Genomic DNA, 22,794 nt, shown 5'->3' on the forward strand with positions numbered 1-22,794 from the left:
CTGAAAATGTCAGATCGTTGTACCAAGGAGACATGGGATGCCCTAAGAAGCAGAGCAGTGGTTTTGGTAGTGTGAAGTCCCAAGAGTCACTCATGTGAATGAGAGGTGCAAACATTCAAGCACATTTCAGTGTCAAATAGGGATTTTACTAAGATGACATTGCTAGGGCAGAGAAATCTCTGCAGGAATTATTTGAAAGTTGTTTTACTTTCCTGATTCATGTATCTGTAGGTTTCATTAAACGCCTTGTAAAATCATCAGAGAAGGAAAAAAGAAATAGTGGTGAAAGGATGAGGTGGTTCAAAGCAGTCTCAACTCGTTGGGCTCAGGCGGGAGAAAGAGGTGGGTACTGCCAGCGCTGCAATAGGCTGTTAAGAGTGGTTAGTGATCTCTTGCTCGAGAGCAGGAGCAGTCTATCTCACTTTGAGGAATCAGTGATGGTAAGAAAGCAGGCTTTTTTAGTGCATATCCTTTTATTCTGAAGCCTTCTCTTCCATAGTATTCTGTCCTAGAGAATCATGCCAGTTGTTTGAAATATCCTAAACTTTAGTATTTCTAGATCTTTAGAGGGAGTTTAAAATGCCCTGGACATCTCCCTGGTGAGAGCGGTGCATGCATCTGCCTGAGTATTAAAAATAGACTGTTTTTATTTAATTGAATAGTGGAAAGCTAGAGACTTCTCACATCACTCTGAAGGAAGAATCAAGAGTTTATGTATGTCAAAACAATGCCATCTGGGTTTGTTTACATTGCAGTTAGCCTTTTGCAGGAGTCCAAGTGGCTATTTGAAAACCAATATAGCATCAATTTAACAAGTAAACACTAGGTCATGCTATGGCCCCTTCCAGTTTCTCGGGCCAACTTGGAGAACTCTTTGCTTACACAAGTGATGGATGAATGTGTGCCTTAGTCAAAGTTGTGGAAATGAAGATAATGCCATTAAAAAAAAACCCTAGGAAGACATATGGAATTATATGAATTAAAAGACTTAAGTCCTGGTTTTAAGCATTCTTATTGCCTTACCTTTTTTATTTGACACTTTCACCTCTCGATCCCTTTGGATTATATGGGCATAAATTTTATTTTTGCATTTAAAAATACAAGGTTTGTCCAATAGAAGATTGAGTTTTTTAGGGTATTTCACATGACTAAAACATTTTGCTTCTGAGTTTGAAAAAAAAATACATAAAAAAATCCCCAAATGTCCCTGCTTGAAATAACAGAAATCTGTTTTAATTGATTGAAGATAGTTAATAGGATTTATTGCTTATACCCCCTACAATCTACTTTAGAATTGTAGATTGTAGGAGTGGTAAATTTGGATGGTTTGCAAAGTTCCTTGTGGATCTTTGATTTGAGATTAGAGGTTTGTAACAAATCACAAAATGGAGTGCTAAATCAAAGCTAACAGGTGATACTGTCTTTCCGTTAGAGACCTGCAACTCAGCTGGCAAAACTTACAGTTTTTCTGTTTGTCTAGGAGACTAGAAATCTCTTCATTTTTATGGTAGTTTGGGAGAGGAATGGTTTAACAAAGCTCACAGAACTCATACAAGAGAAGTTAATACATATTTATATACATATATAATACATATCCCACATAATAAGTGGGATCTCTAGGGCATGGATCAGGTTAGTCTCCAACAACCAAAGGTGTCTGTAACATTTGATAGTCAATGCGACTCAGTCTTTCCAGCTCAATTTAATTTTATTTTTGATACAGCAAAACTCACGGGTAGGTCTCCCTGGCTCTGTGTTCTCATTTACTTTGTCTCGACTGGGGCATGTGTGAGCTCATGCGTTGTCCTAAGCACCAGGCTTGGAACTTGCCATGTGCAACATCTGAAGATGCTTGAAGAAGTTTTTATTCAGTGTGATCTGATTGTGCCTCTGGTGGTTATGGTAAGGAAGCGCATACTTTGCCCAGCTGTGGTGAAAACTAATGCCGAGGGTGACCTTAGAAATAAACTATATTTTTTCTGTGTACCTTTATGGTACAAAAAAAGGAAAGAAGAGTTCATCTGCTTAAAATGTTCAGTTCTGTTTTTCTTTAGTATATAATGGTAGCTCTCACTGGCTCTCCTGATTTCTGCCAGCTGCTCTCCACAGGGTAAGGGAAGGCCAGTAGCTGTCAGGCCTGGAGGCCGGGGTATTCCACATTGTGCCCCTCTCCATCTGTTTGAATTTGGAACTGGAAATACCATTGGGCTGTGAACCTTGGAGAAAGTCAGCATTGAACAGCAAATCCCCAAGAGCTGCTGAGCGTGGTACATTCCAGTGGATGTGATAAAGCCCTTTGGCTTGGAGACAGAGGGGGAGATTAATAAGCGACCGTCCTTGCTGGGATGCAGCTGAGCTTGTTTTGCCCTGTCTAAGCCATGGCGGAACAATGACATAGATGTATTAAAGAAAGGGGCTGCTTTTGTAACACCAATCTAGTCAAGGGCAAGCACAGACAAACAACTCTTATCCATTTGTAGACTGGGCAATATATAGGGTGCTGTGAGTGGTACCCCCTACTCCTCGCCCCCGGTGCATCCTAAGGCAGGCAGCCATTGGCTGGGGGTGGGTTGATCACGTACCTGCTTCTGCTTTAAATGGGTCCTGGGCACCCAGGCCCATCAGGTTGGCTGACGTGGCATAAGAGCACGTGGTGTGCTGCCGATAAAAGCGTGCAGCAGCAGGTTCCGCGGGAGATGGGGGGCTTGAGCAGCGGTGCCCTAGAAGGAGGCCTGCGGTACCCCAGGGGTTGAGGAGCCTCCACTGCCAGCTGCTTCCTCTGGGGACTGAGTGGATTCTGTATGTGGACTGTGAGCTCAGGTTGTGGGGACGCACCTGGTCTGCACGGGGTCCGGGTTGATGTGAAGCTGCGATTGTAACAACTGAGCTGTGTCTCGGTTCTACAGAGGGTGCCCCAGACCCCACCTGTCCCCATACCTGTCGGCAGCAGCAGCCCACGGGCTCCTACCTGGGAAGCCAAGACGGAGAGATGATTGGTCTTCTGTCTGCCATGTACTGCTCCTTGTGGGAGCATCCTAAAACCTTTAGAACTAGTGAAAACACAAGATTTCTTTGTAAGAACCATGAAAAATTATTCCAGTAATATTTTCCTGGTTGGTTATTTAATTCTGGATGAATTTGAGGCAGAAATGTCCATTTAAAGTGATGAATCTATTCAGAGAAATTAGGATGTCATTAAACTAAGCTGTTTTATTTGGTAGTGTGGATGTAGCTACTGATGCTTCATAAGCCTGGTATGTTTTGTGAGGTTGGTCATCTACAAAGGAATGGAAGGAAACTAGTGTGCTTGTGGTACAAAGTCTGTATGTTATTTCCAAATAACTTTGCAGTTATGATCCCAGGTTCTGACTAGTCAATTTATGGAGAAATTCTCCTTTTGAAAAACGACCTATGTCAGTACCATATTATTTTTTTTTTTTTTGCTCAAGGGAAAGGAACATTTTTGGTGACATTTTTCAAATAGAAGCTTTGAAATCAAATTAATTTTTCATTCTTTTTCAGATTTCTTCTGTTCAGTATAGTTGTTGGAAAATAAGCCAATGAATAAATAGTCTGGAAATAATTATTTTTTTGTAATGCACAATTTCTTATGAAATGTCACCAGCTCCAAATAAGAAATTTTCTTGATCTTTTTCTCTGGGGGAAAAGGAGTAGAGGGTTTTTTTGCTTTCTGGTTGTCTTGTTCTCTACTTTTTCTAGTAATTCCTAATAAGCTCTTTGGGGTTTTGGCCATGTTTGAGTCCAGAACTGATGTTTGCATCCAACAGTTTACAAGCCTTCAAGATTCCTGATTGATGGTAGTGGATTTACAACCTATTTCAGAGGGGTGTGTGTGGTGAGGATGATTTTGTCTGTGTGCTGTGGTATTTTACATTTGCTGATGCTATTCATTTTCAATTTTACTGCCTGATCATTTGGTATTATGAAATTCTTGTGCAGCTTTGCACAGTCAGTCTTTATTTTTACGAGCCACCAAATTTCGTGTTGTTATAAAGTTGTGTCAGTTCTCTGTAGTCCATGTTTTCTTCGATATGGCATTTACGAAGTCAAGAAATAGCATAGATCAGACTAGATTTCTCCTAGTGTCCACTGATAATTTTCTTTCCAACCTTTCTTTCCTATTTGCTAATAAATTACTAACCCGTAAAGGCACATTCCCTTCTGTCACATATTGGCTTGGTTTGTTGCTTTTTGTCTTTTAGTGTTTTTCAACAAAAACATGATGAAAGTGCAAGCACATGGTATCAATTACACCATCATTATCCATACATAAACTGAAGACTTCTAAAAAATTTATAAAGTTTGTCTTCTCTCTGAAAAAAAACAAGACATGTTTTAGTCATTATATAATGAGCTGCCTTTTTGCTTATTTTGATTTTTAAAATAATTTCTACTGATGTATGGATTTTTTTGTATGTGGGTACCCAGGCCTGTCTTAAAGCGCTTTAAAAAAGTGGTGTTGCATTTGCCACCTTCTGTTTCTCTCGTAATGAAATCAATTTCCTTGATAGGATAGACACCGCAGCTAAGAGCGAAGCAATTTTATATTGAATTTCCTTGTGGAAGAATATTAACAGAGCTTAGTAGATTGCTTCTGTTCATTTTATATGTTAATTCAGTACTTCAATTTAAAATGCTTTTTCTCACCCCTTCCCCCAAAAGAAAGAGCTTAGAGTTGGATTTGCTGTAAGCTGCATTCTACTCTGCTCTGATGCAAGGAATTCATTTAACATCTCAGCTATGGCCTTGTCTTCTTCAAGCCTGTCTTGGCAGACTTTTTCTCAGGCTTTTTTTTTTTTTTTTTTTTTTTTCCATTTCCATCATTTAATTATGCCTCCTTCTTTAGAATGAGGACTTCCTACTTAAAATATCTTCTTTTAGTCTCTGATTTTGCCAGACTTTGTATTTCTTTTAAGGAAATTTGTTTTCAGAAGAAGTGGTGTATATTTATTTTGAATCTCTAATATGATGACTTCAAAATGCTTTTATGGTGCTTAAAATATTTTATTCTTTTGTTACTTCTAACTTCTATCTAACAAGTCCTAATTTTTATGTATTTCCTCTTTTTGAAATTAAATTCTACTTTGAAGGAATATTTTTTCTCTTTTTTTGTGTATATAGCTCTGCACTTGGGTATGCTGAATTTCAATGCCATGTGGCCAGTGTTGCAGAGCAGCTCCTCAATAGCAGTGTTTTCGTCCTGAGTGCTGCTTAAGTCTAAAGCAAGCATTGTGTCTGCGTGTTAGGTACCTTGCTTACCAACTCCAGGAATTGTGCATTTCTGTTTTCTAAAATTTGCAGTTTAAATCACTATGATAGATTCCCTCTCTATTTTTTTAAAAGATGTTTTCTCTACTTGTGAATCTTTTTTACTGCCTTACCTACTGTTATGTGGATGGTAACATCACCTGGTCATGTTCTTGATAACCGACATCTGACACTCTAACGTAGAAGTTTGTTCCATATAAATGCTAGGATGATCAATAGTAACTCATTGTCCCTATTGGGTTCTAACCTTTCTTTTACCAGTGCTTCCCCCTCCATCCTTATGTCATTTGTACCCTGCAAATATCCGGACTCCTCCAAGCGTCTGCTTTCCACTAACCTCCTCATATGTCTGCTAGGATGTATTTTCAAATGAACAAGGCTTTTACCCCAGTTAGTTAGACTTCCAGAATTAGCGCGTGTACATTTGACATAACCCTAGAGAACTGTATTGACATGCAGTTTAGTTAGACTTCCAGAATTAGCATGGGTGCATTTGCTGTAACCCTAGGGAACTGTATTGATATGCTTTGTTTAAATGGGACTTGACTTCCTGAGTCCATGCTTTACTAGTTAAAAAGTGTGCATTTTGTCCATTTCTGTCCTGTGCTGTAATCAAGGATAAGAAATTCTCTGTTCATTCCGTAATGACTCATGTGAACACTGACAGAGGAAAATTGGACTCTCTCAGAATGCTAAGCTGAGCCTCTCCAAGGATGATGTATAATAAAAGATCTGGGAGCCTTCAAAATCACTGCATGTTCTTTTAGTCATAATGTGTTGATTTAGTGGTGTTTTAAATAACTGTTGTCTTAATGCTGTGTTTTGTCAGCATGGGTACCGGTTCAGGTGTTCATTAACGCTATACTGCAGAAGCCTGAGGAATTCAAATGTGTGTGAGACTATAGTATTGATGCAGATGCAGTTGAGGACATATCAGTGTCCTTCCTTATTAGAAGGTAAATTTGTATATTTTCACATTCCTCTTCTGTTTGCAGAAAGTGAGTTCATCTTTGCTGAAGACTGAGCAGTGAACATATATCCCAGTGCAGCTTATTATGCAGTCCTTGCAGTATGCAAAAGTTTTGAAAGGAAATCCTGTAATAGGTTAATTTTCCTCTTTGTGAGATGCATTGTCTAAAACATTCATTTCTTTCTTCCCTCTTTTGTTACTTTTCAAGGTGTAACTACTTGTATGTCTTTCAGGAGAAAAAAAAAACCTTAAACGCAATGTCTTCATTTTAGTATTTCCAAAAAATGTTAGGTGTTTCTATTTCTTGTTCTAAAGGCAAGCTCTTTCATGAATCCAACTCCTGGGTCCTTTCTTTCACCTACAATCAGGAGATAAAAAAAGAACGAGAGCGCTGTGTGCTAGATTTCACACCTCAAGAGAAGGGCTTGTTAAGCAGCTATTGTTTGAGGTTTTTTAAATTATTATTATTGTGTCTTCCCCCCCCATATTTAAATGCAAAATATTGGTACCATTGGAAAGAGTCCTAAGGTTTCTAGTTTTTCAGTGTTTGCCTGACTATGATTTAGGGAAAAACTGTATGGAATTGAAAGGAGAAAGGGCAGCTTACAAGAAGTGTGTAAAAGAATGCTCTGGGAAAGCAAACAATCCAATTAGTATTAAAAGTTGTTATACTGAAATTATTGACATGGCATTTTAAAATATAATTCTACTTTCCCCTTCACTTAAACCTTTTCCCTTCACTTAAGCCATAACTCTGATTTGATTTCTTTGAAAGTATCCATTAAGGTAAATCTTGGGCTGCAGGTCCATGCAGAAATAAACTAATTTTCTTAATATCCTTATATCCCTAAAATGGTGTGTGAGGCTTCCGGACCTAGTGCCATGGAGGGCAAGTCTCAGGAATATTTCCACACCTCATTCTTTATTGTTCCTTTCTGGAGGCATGCAGCAGAGGATGACAGCTAGCAATCTTTGTTTGCCTTCCTATTTGCGATCCATTACAACTGCTTAAAACCTGGTGATTGCATAATCTTGTTAGAGGATGCGATGGCATAGCTTCTCTAAAACGGTCCTCCTTGGGGAAAGGACAAGAATGCGGCTCTTATCCAAGTTCCTGGGATCTGTCCAGAATAATGCAACCCAATGTACGTATTTACAGAAACCTCTGTTGCATAGAAACTCCTCTTGTTGCAAGAAAATACTTCCATGTCCCTTCCCTCATGTTCAGAAAACACTGATCATGCTCATTTTTAAATACGTTTTTTACATGTCCTGAAATTTCCAACTCACTGAGCAGTTCCTGTTCTTTTTCCATTTCCAAAATAAAAGTTAGGGAGCACTTTTTATTTATGGCCTACTGTAATCTTGGACCTGCCGCATGTATCATGACTTCATTTAATGTCCTACCATAACATCCTTTTGTGTTACAGGCCTTTTGTGTATGCAAGCAAAATTTACACTTCAGAGTCAGAATTCCAGGCCACCTCCTCCTTGGATCATTAACAGAAAGTTACTTTTTTTCATGCTGTAATTTAGAGAATATCATCATCTTTAGACCCTACTGCTGAGGATTTTTTGGTGGGGTTGACATAATAAAATGTGTGGTAGAAACTTAATGGGCAGACATGCATTTGGAAGATGTTACACATATGCCCACAGAGATGTTGCAGAAGCTCATCTTACTCTATTTCAGGAGGAAGAGAAGTGGTTTCTTTAAGTTGCTTTAGTGTCCTAGAGATTAATTTAATGTGGTTTAATGACAGACCCCAATGTGAAAGTGGAATGACAAGATTCAAATGTAGGATGCTGCAAATGTTACAGTAATAGTTTTGTAGGAGGAAGCTATGTCGTTAGATTTAACCCTGCCGTGGTAAGAGAGAAGCCTGTGTAACTCACTAGGCCAAGATTATGGCCAATGTACACAAGCATGGTTTCACTGCTCTGAAGGGTGCAGTAATGATTTATACCACTACAAGGTGTAACTCATGGTGTATTGACACAGTAGAATTTGCAGTTTAACAAGGCATGGTTGAAAAAGTCTAGAGAAATACATGGGCAAAAAGATGTGTTTTTTCTAATTTGCAATTACATGCTGTTTTTGTAAGCAGAGAGTAACAAACCTTAGAATCACTATTGTTAGTATTACTTGTAACGTGATATTTCTGTACTTCATGGTGATGGCATTCCTGAGATAAGATTTTGAGCAAGGTAAACAGCATAGTGTGATCAGTCTACAGTGCCCTTTTGCAATGTTAACCGTTGTAATCTTGTCTAGGATGTGAATTTTCTCCTATTCAAAGGAGGAAAAAGAAATACAGAATCATAGAGTAGTTTGGGTTGGAAGGCACCTTTAAAGGTCATCTAGTCCACCCCCCCCTGCAGTGAGCAGAGACATCTTCAGCTAGATCAAGTTGAACAGAGCACTGTCGAAACTGACCTTGAATGTTTCCAGGAATGGGGCTTCTACCACCTCTCTGGGCAACCCGTTCCAGTGTTTCGTTACCCTAATTGTAAAAAATTTCTTCCTTATATCTAGTCTGAATCTACCATCCTGTAGTTTAAAACAATTACCTCTTGTCCTATTGCAACAGGCCCTGCTAAAAAGATTGCCCCCATCTTTCTTACAGGCCCTCTTTAAGTACTGAAAGGCTGCAATAAGGTCTTCTCAGAGCCTTCTCTTATCCAGCTGAATAACCCCAACTCTCAGCCTTTCTTTATAGGAGAACTGTTCCATCCCTCTGTTAATTTCTGTGGCCCTCATCTGGACCCACTCCAACAAGTCCGTGACTTTCCTGTGCTGAGAGCTCCAGAGTTGAATGCAGTACTGCAGGTGGGGTCTCACCAGTGCAGACTAGAAGAGTCAGAGTCACCTCCCTCGACCGGCCACGCTTCTTTTCATGCAGCCCAGGATATGATTTGCTTTCTGGGCTGTGAGTGCGCATTGCTGGCTCAGGTCCAGTTTTTCACCCACCCACGCTCCCAAGTCCTTCTTTGCAGGGCTGCTCTCAATCCCTTCAGCCCACAGCCTGTACTGATTCTGGGGCTTGCCCCAGCCCAGGTGCAGGACCTTGCACTTCGCCTTGTTGACCATCATGACGTTCACATGGGCCCATTTCTTGAGCTTGTCCAGTTTCTTCCGGATGGCATCCTGTCCCTCAGGCATGTCAGCCACACCACTGAGCTTGGTATCATCTGCAAACTTGCTAAGGGTGCACTTGATCCTGCTGTCTTTGTTATTGATGAAGATATTAAAACAACACTGGTCCCAGTACGGACCCCTGAGTGACACCACTTATCACTGGTCTCCATCTGGACATTGAGCTGTTGACCCTCTACCCCCCTTTGAGAAAGATTAATCCCATCTGACACCAGCCATCCCATTATTGAAAACCCCAAAATTGTGGTAGTGACACCAGCTGCAGAGCCATGTATTTATAGACTGCGCCTGTCTGTTTCTTCCAGTGTTGCTGCCTGCAACTGGAAGGAGAGAAGAAAAAATAACCAATGCTCCAGATTCCCTTACCAACTGACCCAAGGCCCTGAAGTCTCTTTTAATTGTCCACATGGAAGCACAGTAATGGCTAATTGTCCAAGGACTGTACCAGGCTAGCAAGTTTCCTAGTCATGTCCTTATCCCAGGCCTCAGGAAGGCAGCAGACTTCCCTAAGAGGAGGGTCTGTCTGGCATATTGGACCCTCTATTCCTCTCAGAAGGAAGTTGCCTACAACTCTAACCTGTCTTTTCTTCTCATGGAGGTGATCATGATACGGGGGGTAGGCCTTTCTGACCTTGGCATCAACTCTGGTGTAGATGGACCATCATCCACATCATCCATTGACTGACCTTCCACATCTAAAACATTTTATCTGTTGTACAGAGGCACCTGGGAAGGCAGGGTGGGCAAAGAGGGGGTTCACCTGCCTCCCTGAGCAGGGACTTGCCTCCATTCACTCCTTTCCTTTAAGTTACTGCTTCCATCCTCATGGGGGGAGGATACAGTATCCCCTTGATCTTGGGGTTGTTTGTTTTTTTTTTTTTCCCAATGGCTATTTCTGTCTCAGGGAGGGCAGAGCATGGTTTCACTAGTCTATCTCTTTCCCAGACTCCCTGATGCTCCTTAACCTTTCTACTTCCTCTCATAGCTCTGCCACCAGGCTGAGCCGATCGCACACAGCTGTTCTCACTACTTCCACCCGTCACCAGTGACAGGTTCTGGCATGCTCTGCAGCCTGAGACCTGGACGGCTGCATGTTTTTGTGGGAGCTCTGTCTGCGTTGCCACATCCATTCTTGTGAGTGCAGAGGACATAGAAGTACGGTGCAGAAGACAATGTATAACAAAATATATGTGTGTATGCATGTGCATTTCAGTGCATTATAAACGGTGAAGAAAATCAAGCCTACCTATTTATCATCTTCCACAGGATATTACTTTACTGATCCAAATGAAAATGCCATCAAACTTCATAACGGGGAAATAATGTAAGATAATGAAGCATAATATTCATCCGAGGTCGCTGTTGCATGGAGTAACTAACACCTCTCTGGTGTCATCTTGCTGGATCTGACTGGCAAATTATAACCGGAGAGATACCAAGTGCACAGCACTAGCTATTTAAACGCACTTTGATGAAGCTAAACACAGGGAAGGTTCCCAGAGTTCCCCAACTTTGTCAAACACAAATACATTCAGTGCATTGTTAATCCCACTAATTTAATGTAAAGCATGAAGGTCTCCATGTGATTTATGTGGAAGAACAGCTGAAATCTATGATTAGTGTTGGCAGTGGAAAGAGCAGTTTCAGTCTGTTGGCTAAGGTTAATCTAGTCAAGGTACTGGGGAAATATTTATCCTTGCTGTGATACAGCTTAAAATATTATCTATACATAGGATTGCCTTTAAGATAAAAGTGCAGGAGGCTGAGCAGAAACAGGAATTAGCTGCTGACTCTTAGCTTAGACTTGTAATTTACAGGTTTAATTTTGCTGCTTCTTGCTTCTATTATTAATTTATGTAGCAGTGATGATAACAACAGAGATAACAGCTTCTCCTCCAGGTGCTCCAAAGACAGAACTGCTTCTAAAAACTGAAGATGGGGATCAGTCCTCCATTACTGAAATGCAATTATGTGAGATGCAACGTTACATACATCTGCAAAGAGTGTCTCAGTAGGGTAAGGAAATTGCACTTGGTCCATTACTGGGAAGAAGGGCAGCCTGCACAACTACAGGTTGGATCAGACACTTCGGCTACATCTATATGAGTAAACAGAAGATGGCAGGGACCATTTTCTAGTCCTGAGGTCAAGTGACATAGCTCATGTATTATCTGTTTGGTAATTTCTCTTTCCTTCAAAAGAGATCACTGTACCCAAGCTGCCTATTGGGAATGGTCTCTGGTGGATACAATACCTCAGAATTTGCCAAGGTACAGTCTGGCAGACTCTGGAAACAGATTGACACTAATGTAAACTGTTTGAAGATCAAACTGTCCATTCCACTATAGAAAGACAGCATTTTGAGAGGTGGTGCTGAGCAAAGCAAGAAAAGAAATTAGAATTTTTTAGTAAAACGGAACAGCACAAAATAAAAAAAAAAAAAGGCACAAAGAATTCAAAAGTTCTGCAATATTTTGTTTCATTTTCCTTAGTCTAAACAGAAGATTTCATTGTCCTGAAGGGACCCAAGAAGCTCTATGTATTTAATGTCACTGTTAAACTAATGTTTTCTGAATTGATACAGACCTGTTTAAAACAAAATATTACATAGATTGTCTTAATTTTTTTAAAAAATCAAACCATTTTCTCTTGCAAGATATTTTGATAGTGTAAGAATTATGTTTCTTATTGGAAAATCTGTGAATAGTTCTGCTAACTGTTAGCAGAAGGATAATAAACAACATCTTTAATATAAATGTCGTTTATGTTGGCAGTCATGCATCTGAGGCTAATGATGTTGTTAACAGTATTTGGAAAGTAACTAACCGGAGAGAAGAGCATGCATTCAGTGTAATGGGGTAGATTAGAGGCAAATAACCTTTTCACTTGAGCAGATTATTCAAGGAAGTGATGAAGTAGTATGGACCCTGCCACATTATTGCGTCGTCTCTCCCCTGGACTACTCTGCTGTGTACAGAAACTGCCAGTAGCTCAGAGGCGACTAACTAATGCTTAGGAGACAGGCAGAGGTTGCATTGCTGAAGCACAGCAGTCAGCCCCTCAGTAAGTAACAAATGTAATGCATATTTCCCAGTAGGACCCCTACTTGATAAGCCATGCTGCAGCCATTTATTTTAATTCTTACTGTAGAGGGAAATCAAACTGCCTCTTTGTAGACCAACTTTTTTTTTTTTTTTCCCTTCCATTACAGGTGGAGGAATGGGAAGGGGAGCTGCCACTTTCTCAGATAATGTTATGGGAGGATAATTTTGACAGCTGCCTCTTGCATTCCACACTCCACCCCCCCCCCCCCCCCACCGCCTTCTCCTCCTTAATAGCAGCTTTGATACTTGGCCAGGGATATTGCTTTTGAGGTTCTTGTCAAGTATGGATGTTTCAAAGAGGAAAATGGAGCTGCTGTTAGGAAAGAAGAAAAGAAATGTAAGCAGAATGGAGGCTTCTCTTTCTGAAGGAATGATAGGCCTAGCTAGAGTCATAGTGTTCAACCTGAAAGAGAATACATGAGCCTGGAAACCGGCAACTCTGCTCAGGAGGTGGTTAACCAGAAATGACTGGTTACCTTTTGTTGTGAAGGCCATGGTGTGTTAACACAAAAGACAGATGTGAAGTAGGAGGAGATGCTTGGAGGTGAATGATATGCTAAGAGGACACATCCCACCCTCCGGTCCCTGGACCAAGCTGGCAGCTGTTTCCTCTTGGGCTCAAACTGACCTGCTTAAATCAGTGGAAAAGGCTCCCATTGACCCTCCAAAGCAGGCAAGTTTCTTATACTCGAGGTTAAAATGTAGTTCATTTTTAGAGACTGGTTGAAAGAAGATTTAAATTTCCTCTTGAGAAAGAGAAGTGAGAAAACACAATGCATAGGTTTGCTTTCCATGTGCCAAATGTGGCTGCATGGTAGCTGAAAACAAAGATCTGAACTGCAGCTCTTTAAGGAGCCAAGCAATTCTCCTTGTCATCCTTTCCTTCTCACCATGGTCTGACACTCTGTAATAGCAAAAGGATTTTTAAGACCACATGCTGAAAAAAGGCAACTCCCAGGGGTCAGGTACTGCCTTGAAACCCTGGACTGGAGAGCTGCTTTTAACACACCCTCTAAATGAGGTGGAGCTTTTAGCTTTTAGCAGCTCCCAGTCTGGACACGAGGTGATTGAGATGACCACAAAGCCATTTCACTGTGTTTCTTCATGACAAGATATTAACAGTTGTGGCTTGGTATGTTGGGCAGGTCTTTTTCCATTACATAAGCAAAGCAACGTTTTTCACTGTTGCCATGAACAGTATGTAGGAAAGGTGAAAAGTAAAAAGAACATTTAGACTTTGAAGTTTGTTGGGGTTTATTTGTTTGGGTTTTTTGTTTGGGTTTTTTTTGTGTGTGTTTTGTTTTTGTGGGTTTTTGTTTTTGGTTTTGCTTGTTTGTTTTATTACATCTCTGGATAATCTCTCTAAGTTTTAGAGCTGGACTGAGGTGAAGGGAGGAGTTTCTAGAATTGCCTGAACTGACAGTTGCTTTCATTTTGCAGCAGAAACTAAATGGATTTTCAAATTTTCATTGTTATCAAAAGTCACTGCAAACTTGACTAGGCCTAAGGTGTTGCTAGAAGGCACTGATGCAGTATAATTATGTGAAAAAACCCTGTAGCATCCCATTAAAATCAGAGGCTGCTGGGTTTCCATATGGTGCTTTTGTGGCTGTATTGTGTCCTTGTCATGGTAGCGTTCAGTCTCTTGCCGCACGTATAAGCAGGGACGAAGGACCCATACTGTGACTTGATTTCAGTCACTGGCTTATTTTAACCTGGATTTAATACCCACACTCAATAGTCCCACCAAGTTACATCCCAGGTAATGCAAATTCAAGCAGAACTAAAATTCTATTGCCTCTGAAGAAGATAGAAGCTATCCTTGAGTCAGAGTTTATTTCAACTTAGAAAATGTGGGAAGCTAGGCAATACTTCCTCCTTCCTGATTCAGATTTTTGTGATGTTTCTTAGTTGGAAATTCATGTTTTCTTTAAAGTACACTGATGTTTTCTTTGAAGTACACTCAGATATTTGAGGAGATCTTGTGAGGCATACAGCAGGAAGCACGTTCTGTATCACAGTGCTAACTCCTAGCTCCTGATCTTTCTCCTCCTAGTAAGGAAGTTTAAAAGGGAGAATGACATTGTTTTACTCTAAGTATTGCAGTTTTGGGATTGATGACAGGCTTAGCTGCTTTTTATCTCACTTTGGTTCCTTCACTAAGCTGTGGGATAGCTTGAATTAAGTGCGGTCCTGTCCTTATTTCTTTATGTACTGGAGGCAGCATACTGCGATGTCATGGGTGAGATTTGAAGGTGGAGTGCTCTTTTCTGTGCTTGTATTTCTTTCAGTGAAAGTTGAAATGTTGTAAATTGCTTACATCTGTGTTATATGCCCTCTGCACATTCATAATCTGATTTTTTATTTATTTTTTTTTCCCTCAACTCAGTTCATCAGAGTGACTTTGGCAGAAATGAGAGTATTCAATATGTCTTAAAATATCTCCCTTAGAAGGTAGTTAACCTCAGGTCTTGCCTGCTTGCTGTTTTGGGCTGATTGTGCCTATGTTGCTGCTTGCATACTCATTTTGAACCCATGCCATTACCTGCCTAACAAAGTGGGAGAGCAAAATATGTTCAGCAGAGTCATTATGGGAACCACCTTCTGCAGCTCTATAAATAAGTTGCCATTTGCTGTGCAGAGTGTGTGTGCAGGGGACACTGAGATAAAGTCCATATCTGATGCTATCTTTTGAATTGATTAGGCTTTCATGAGCAGACACTTTTCTTGCACCCAATTTCCTCTTGTCTGTGTAAAGGTGGAGACCAGTCCACCTTTAGACAGAGTCTGGCCAAATGGCGATCTAAAGTTTAGCCATCAGATCTCGCTGGTGTGATCTGGCACAGATCTGAATTAACACAAGGTATAGAAACAAATGTGTGTCTGCAGGGTTATTAAACAACTGTCATATCTCACCACAGTTGCGTGACATTTTTCTGAACTGCCCTCAAACAGCTTTTGGGATCCCTCTGACTGAAGGAGTTGTATAAAGAGCCCATTCATTTGAATCGTTGTTTTTCCTGAGGGAGTCGTACATCCAAATTTCAGGTAATGATGGTAGTTTTGTGGTTTAAACTTCTTTTGAAAGTTTTCTTTTTCATCTAACCTGGAACTGTTATTTTTTTCCACTTCAGTATAACCCATGAACCAGGTGGGCTGAGCATTGGGAAAAGCGTTGTATATGCTTGTTTCATTCTTACTCTTCCCTACATGCCAACAGCCGCTGCCGAACAGGCAGTACCGGGCTGGTCAGACTGTGCTCCGAACCATGGCAGCTGTTGTTATCTCACCTCTTTGTGCCAGTGGGGCCTGCCTTTGCTGGCTCATAAAAAAAGCCTCATAAAATATTACTGTGGTGCCGTGGTCTGTGTCACAGCGGGGCACCATGCAGCCAGGCATCGTGAAATGAGCTTGGTCCAAGAGGCAGCCCTGCCCGTGGCAAGCTGTTAACCTTACAGCCGCTAGCGCTAGAGAAAAGCTTTAGCCTTCAAGAAGCTGGTGGCAATATTTGGTGCTAATGGAGCTTTTTGATTTATAAGACCCTTGGAATGCCAGAAGCAGAATTTCCCAGGTAAATCATTGGTCTGTTGTTTTTACAGGGCTTGTAAGAAACCACAGGTTTCAGTGGTTTCTCCCTCCCAGAGCAACTGTGTTGCATAAGAAATGGCATGTGGGTGCTTTTTTTTCTTCACTAGTCTGTCGTTTTGTTCCTGTGAATTAATCCCTATCAACAAGTTGTAATAGAGGTTGTTTCTCAAGAGGAAGTATTTCTGACATTCTCACCAATAAGTTTACTGTTAATCAATATTTGAACCTCCAGGGCTATGAAATCTGGTACTGCATGCTTGTTTCATCTTCTTTAATGGATGGATTATTTCTGTATTAGCTGTGGATGTAAGTTTTCAAGTGACCATCTGTGGCAATTGGTGTTGTTTAATCAATGGTCTACAGCCCACAGGTGGTCCATAAAACATCAGAAGGTGATCTGTATAGCAGTGGGAGTTGGAAGTGAAAATCAAAGCAATCCTAAAGGCATACACAGTGACGCCCCACAGTTAGCAGCAAGCAGTGATGTGCCAGCTGCATGCAAAACCATCTCGTAGGCACAGATCGATGGGTACAGCATTGCCTGTGGATTTTTTTTCCCTCAAAAGTTTTGTTGGCTCTTTGGTTATTAGAGAAGCTTGATAAACACTTCTGTAAGGGATGTATTGGATTTTTGAAGGGTTTATTTTTACTAACATGTCTATTTCAATGTGGAAGGACGTTGTTACATAGTTGCGAATCAGGTTTGAGTCAACTGATTTGGAGGCTGGATGTGGGTAATTCTGGCTCTTCCTTGAGGCATTGTGAAGGAAAGTATCTAGCAAAGACACCTGTGGGTGGGCAGTGGGGTACAGCGCTCTCTGTTTTGCTTGGCAAAACCACAAAGCTCCTTTGACTGCACAGGCAGTCCCTGAAGTGTGCTGTAGACACCATCTCCCTGGAGGCAGAGGGCTGCCTCTGTGCGTGAGAACAGCGGTGACCTTCCCGTGCGTTGTTCTTGGGTGTGTGGTTTGCACAAGCTTTGCAAAAAATGTCTCTACAGGTTTGCCCTGCAAAAGAGGTGTCAAGACTGACCTTACCAACAGTTACAGGTAGTTGGGAACTGCCTCTGCAGTTTTCCAGTGGCCACGAGGGCCCACTGATCTCAGCATGCCGCTCTGTGCTGGCCTGTGCTGCCTTCCTACCTGCATTCCAGGCAGGAACCCGGGGGCTGTTTGGTACACAGTTGTATTCACAAATCACCTAGTTCCCATTACCTTGTAATTGCAAGGAGGTATTCCTAGAGGTGCTGTGCTTTTCAATGTGGGCTTTCTCCTAGAACATTTTCTCTTTCATATAAACCAAGAAATTATTACCTTGTGGGCCTGTGATGCAACGTGCAGTATTGACAGCCTTGTGTATGAGAGGATTCTGAGAAAAAAACAACACAGACCCTTGCTTCTCAGTATTGCTGTATTAAGGTGTACTCTTTCTTTTAATTGACACCTTTTGCTTGTGTTCCAGTTACTGCATTTTAAACTTTTCTACACAACTGGGAGTACTGGAAACACTTTGCTCCCCCTCTGTTCTTTTTATTCTTTCTTTCTTCCTTCTTTCTTTTTTATCCTATGAAAGGTGAGATTTTTACATAATCACAGGATTCTAAGAGGATGAGCTTTCTAAGCAAACAAACAGAAAATGACACTCACCTTTCTCAATCTTATATATCCACAAGTGTCTTAATAAAAACGTGAGCGCTGCCACAGCTCTGACTGTGAGAGTTACTCTCTGCTGACAGTTTCATTACTGGGAACAAGATTTTTCACTTGAAATATAGTGAAAAAGACTCTGAAATGCTCTCTGCTGGAATTTGAATTTGGCTCCTATCTGGAAAGCAGTATGCCCAGGACATCTTGAAGTGCTGCTTGTGGCACTCCTCAAAACATACCTGATGGGCAAGGCTGCTGAACTGCTGTACGTGGTTAACTTTGAATTAAGACCAATGAGAATCCCCATCCAAAAAATTTTAATTATATAATATAGCTGAATTTGTGAGAGGTTAGTTAACCATCACATAATACTTGTAGAAAACAAGATCCTGTGCATAAAAAGTTCCGAAGAAGAGATACAGGATAAGCAAAGCGTTAGGTACAGTTGGGGTAGCTGAATTATATACCCTTTCCAGCCTGATAAGCTCCTAATAAAAGTAATTTTACAGATCACGTATTTTGAAGGGTGGTTCTTCACTGAGGTAACTGGAGTTGTGAGAGTTTGCTTCAGAAAATTGTTCATCTTCAGAGGCAAGCAATACCAGCAATGAAATGCACTTGCAAAGCGTGTTTTAGGAACTGAGATATATGCTGTCTTTTGCATTCATGACTGGGTGGAAAATAAGGCTTATTGCATATAAGAGAATTTTCCCAGATTAGTGTTTTTAAGGTGAAATGAAATAAACATGGTATTCAAAGTACTATGCCTTAGAAATGTTCACGGATATTTTTTACTGAATATAGTTCTAACAAAACAATAGCATGCTGGGTTTAGTAAAACAACAACAAACTGAATTTGAACTTTTACACCATTTTTAACACATTTGGGGAAAAGTTAGAATGCTTGCATTTAACTAAAAATTTAAACAGCTGCTAATTAGTCCTTTTTTTTTTTTAGAGCGGAGATAAAACCTCCAATCTAACTCATCCTTTGGCTATTAGGAATGAATTGTAGGTCTACTTTACTGGAGTTATTCCAATTTATGCCTGCATTTGCATTGCATAGGTGAATGGTGCCAGCATTTGAAGTAGAGAAGCATTTAAAACTAGTACAACTTGTGATGCAAATTTGTACTTATAAAATGAAAGACCTGTTTTACAAGTATGACCTTCCTGTGAGATTTTTTTTTTGGTCAGTTTTGTCTTTGGTTTTCATGTTTTACAAAACTGTTAGCTTCAAATTTAAATCCTAGCTGAGTTGCTCAAATGTTCTGAAGATTGCAGGAAGTCTATGATTTTTATAGCCCTGTATTACAGAGTAAGGGTGTAAAGATGAATTGTAAAAGCTTCAGGCAGGATCAGAACTTGGATACTTGTCTTAAGGTTCACCTTTGAAATCTTGCAGTCATTCTTTATCCATGAGAGAATTTCCTCTTGTTAAGTGATAATTCTGAGTAGGGCCATTAATTTTGTCTTGCAGTTGCAGGCAATTAATCAAATAGGTAAGAAAAAAAGTTAAATTATTATTGTTTGCATGCTTTAACTCTCTTGGGTGCAAACACAATCAAAATGCTGACTCTCTTGTGTACTGACTCAGGCTTTCATCTCTTCCTATGTCTTGCTTGAGTTTTCTGTGGCATATGTAGTTGTACACTTTCCTGTTCATCTTCCCAGGCTCTGGCCAACTCAGTGCATCGTGACTATCTTTTTCTGCTACCCTGAATGCACCAAAGGCTAAACTGGGCCCCATCCTTCACTGCACTGAAGGGACTGTGGGTATGTTAGGGACCAATGGAGTATTGTGTTGCACAGGAATATCCTGGCTTTGGAGAAATTACGCAGCATCTTCTGTAACATCCCCATCTACAACCTGCTTTTGTAACTCCCTGTATACTTCCCCCTACTTCACTGAGGTGTTCTGTGCACTGCTGTCTCACTCCTTTCTCTCCATAAGAGAGGCAGCACTTACAGGAAAACTTGGCAATCAATTTAAATAATTTTGAGTGATTTATGAGACTGAGAATTGGGAAGAGTGGTGGCAGTTCACAGCCTTAATTCAGAGTGCTGCCTTCACCTCTTGGTGCTAAATGTCTCACCAAGGCTCTCTGTGCTTCCAGGTTTTCACAGGGAACAGCAACGCTGACAGTGTGATTCACCACAAATTTCTGCACTCCGTGAAAGCCCGCTTCTTGCGCTTCGTCCCTCTGAAGTGGAATGTCGGTGGGCGGATAGGACTGAGAGTTGAGGTCTTCGGCTGCTCCTATAGTAAGTGGCTACGTCTTAACCCCCATTTTCTCAAAGAGCTTTTTGTTGATGCTCTCGGTGCTGTGGGAGGGGACCAGCGCAAGTTTTACAAGTTAAAATGTAATGTGATACATAGCCACCATTTATTTTTTTTAGTAGTTGTTCTTGTCGTTCTACTGAGGGATATGCTGGCCCATCTAGCTCAGCTGGTGAAGCTTTCTAAGATCTGAGCCTACCACAGAGCAATTTGCTACTTCTTGTAGCTAATACTTCTATTTGAGGCTGATGACTTTATAGCTCCAGAGAGCGGAGAACTGGAGAACTCATCTACCGCTTTAACTGCTTTTGCATGAATGTTTTCTTTGGAACTCTTCCTCGTAATGCGTGGTGATGATCCTCTAAGACATGGTCTGCAGCGCTTTGTCAGATGGCCTTTGGAGCAGCCTATAAACATTGTTGCCTTGGGGCATTTCAGCCACATAGTTGTCCCAATGTACTGCCCTAGATATATGACCGATCACCACAGAAGAGCGCGAACATAAAGAAAAGGGACCAATGTTGCTCCCTCACACAAAACAAAAACAAGTCCACAAATGAGGAAACACAAGTCTGGTATTTGTTTCTCAGGTAGCTGGGGGTTTATTTCTGAAATGGTCAAATGTGACTTGAGACACTGCTGGAGACAGGTGAGATTTTTCTGTGGAGAATTCAAGGGATTAACAGCATTTTACCAGTAAATTCAACATGATGTGGCACAAATCACCATCATGTGACACTACTGTACTTGTACATCTCCCCATTTAGCTTAGGTTCTCATCTGCTCCTGCTGGGTGCAGAAACAGGGTTGTAAGATAATGAGTGCAAAAATTTCTATTTGGGAGGCTTCTTAAATTGATCTGGGCAGAATCAAACAGCAAAGTGTCTTAAACTTTTTGATTTACACAATCCCATTGAACAGAGACCCAGCTCCAGGACTCTTAGTGGCCTCATCACTACATTCAGGTCTTAGGACTGATTCACCTGATTTCACAGGAAGATCCTTGTTATGGTCTGTGTAGATCTAAAAGATCCAATGAGCTTTTTTGAAATGCTGCTTCTGCCACCTACTTTGATGCCCAGGCACTGTGAACTATCATTTATTTAAGTACAGACTACAATAGCCTGGGCTGGATGGATAGTCACTTTTCCAGCCCTGCCAGTGAACATGGAAACTGAAACGCATAAATCAAAACTAACTGCCCTTGATGACATCATTCCAAAGCAGCTATCTCATCTGTTTTCAAAGAGCTTTCTTCTGTTAACAATGACCCAACCTCTGCCGTGAAAACTATAGTCCAAACAGACATGTAATAAACAGAACTCAAACTGAAGGTTGAAACGTTTGTAGTGAAATGTGTTTTGGTGCTATTCCATGTGAAATAATATATGGGCGCTACTTTCACGTCAAATTGTGGTTGTACCTTCTGTGATATGAAGAAGACTTCAGAGCAGACTGTTTCCTTGTGCTGCTATCATCTAAGTCTTCATCTTTGTCCTGTACCCTGCAGTTACAGGAAATAAAAATGGTTGTGCAGAATTAAGGTATGAGCTTGAAGCAAGCCAGAAAAGAAATAAAGGGATTCATAAAAGTTTTACAGAGCATTGAAATATTCATTCCGTTTATATAAATGTGCCATTCAAATTTCTCTCTGGCAAATTGCATATGCCAAGCAATACCTGTCTACAAGTTTTGCTTATATAGTTTCACAGTCTTGGCTACTCCTAACCCAGGCAATCCAGCACTGTACAAAAGATGTTTGATCATTTATAAAATGTCATCTTTACTGTTATACTGACAGAATATCTGCAGCAGATCCTGCTGGTGTACAGCTACATAACTGCATTTTGTAATGTTTGACAGCATACAGACTCATCCACCTTGTTCAATTTTGGCATATGAAATATATTAATAATTTGAAAAGAGTTTAAAAAAATCAGTAGAGACAGGCTGTTGGACAAGCCCAGAAGGAAATTGAGCTAGAAGAACAACAAATGTCCCAAATGTGCACCTTCTCTAAGAGATGACCCTTCATGCAAGTGTCTGCCTGTATATGCAAGAACGGATGTGAGGCTGGAAGTAGGAACAGCATTATAGTCACCTACCTGTACCAAAGGCTTCAGCTGGTATAAATTCATCTGTAAGAGCCTAATTCCCAGTTATGTGCAATCCTCTTTAAGCTGTTGGAGTACTTTAAAGGCTTCTATAGGTAAACAAACCCAGACTATTTGATCTTAAGTACACTGAGGTTGAAGAAAGTTCATTTCCACCAGCATTTTGGCTTTAGTCCTGAAGCAGAAAATAGAGAACACGTGCATGTGGGACACATATGAACCAAATCCTGGACAAATGTACACATGTGACTGTGGGGTCATTTCTACCTCTTAGGCTACTTGTAAAAACAGGTTGAAATTCAGATGATGCTGGACTGCTGGCTGTCCATTCCACCTTTCAGGCAAATGTTGCCCCAGAGCGCATCACCTGATCTGAAAACAAAGTTGCTTTATATTGATATCCGTGGCAGAAAACTGCAGAAGTAAAGTTTTCGTTTACAGGCAAGCTGGAGATCCTTTTTGTGTGAATGACTTCATTCATTGGTTGGCTGAAACAAAAGTCTGGGGGTACTGACAGCTTAAGCCATCTGAATTTCACGTGCTGCTGCACCCTGGGACTACTGCCAAACATGCAGCTGAGGACCTCGCTGTGATACACCAGGGTGTGCAAAATAGCCTGCGGTTCCTTGGATGGTCTCTGCTCAC

At 40.8% G+C, this 22,794-nt stretch overlaps 1 protein-coding gene across 1 annotated transcript in view; it reads left to right on the forward strand.

Annotated features, from left to right (window-relative positions):
- Nucleotides 1–22,794, forward strand: part of CNTNAP5 (contactin associated protein family member 5) — a 291,688-nt gene that overhangs the window by 113,345 nt on the left and 155,549 nt on the right. Inside the window, exon 4 of the mRNA XM_086464950.1 lies at nt 19,872–20,019. Coding sequence (XP_086321076.1) covers nt 19,872–20,019 — 148 coding nt within the window. The remainder of the gene's footprint in view (nt 1–19,871; nt 20,020–22,794) is intronic.

The sequence above is a fragment of the Leptosomus discolor genome, chromosome 5 (genome assembly GCF_034619465.1).
Source record: "Leptosomus discolor isolate bLepDis1 chromosome 5, bLepDis1.hap2, whole genome shotgun sequence".
In the NCBI taxonomy this organism is placed as follows: domain Eukaryota; kingdom Metazoa; phylum Chordata; class Aves; order Leptosomiformes; family Leptosomidae; genus Leptosomus; species Leptosomus discolor.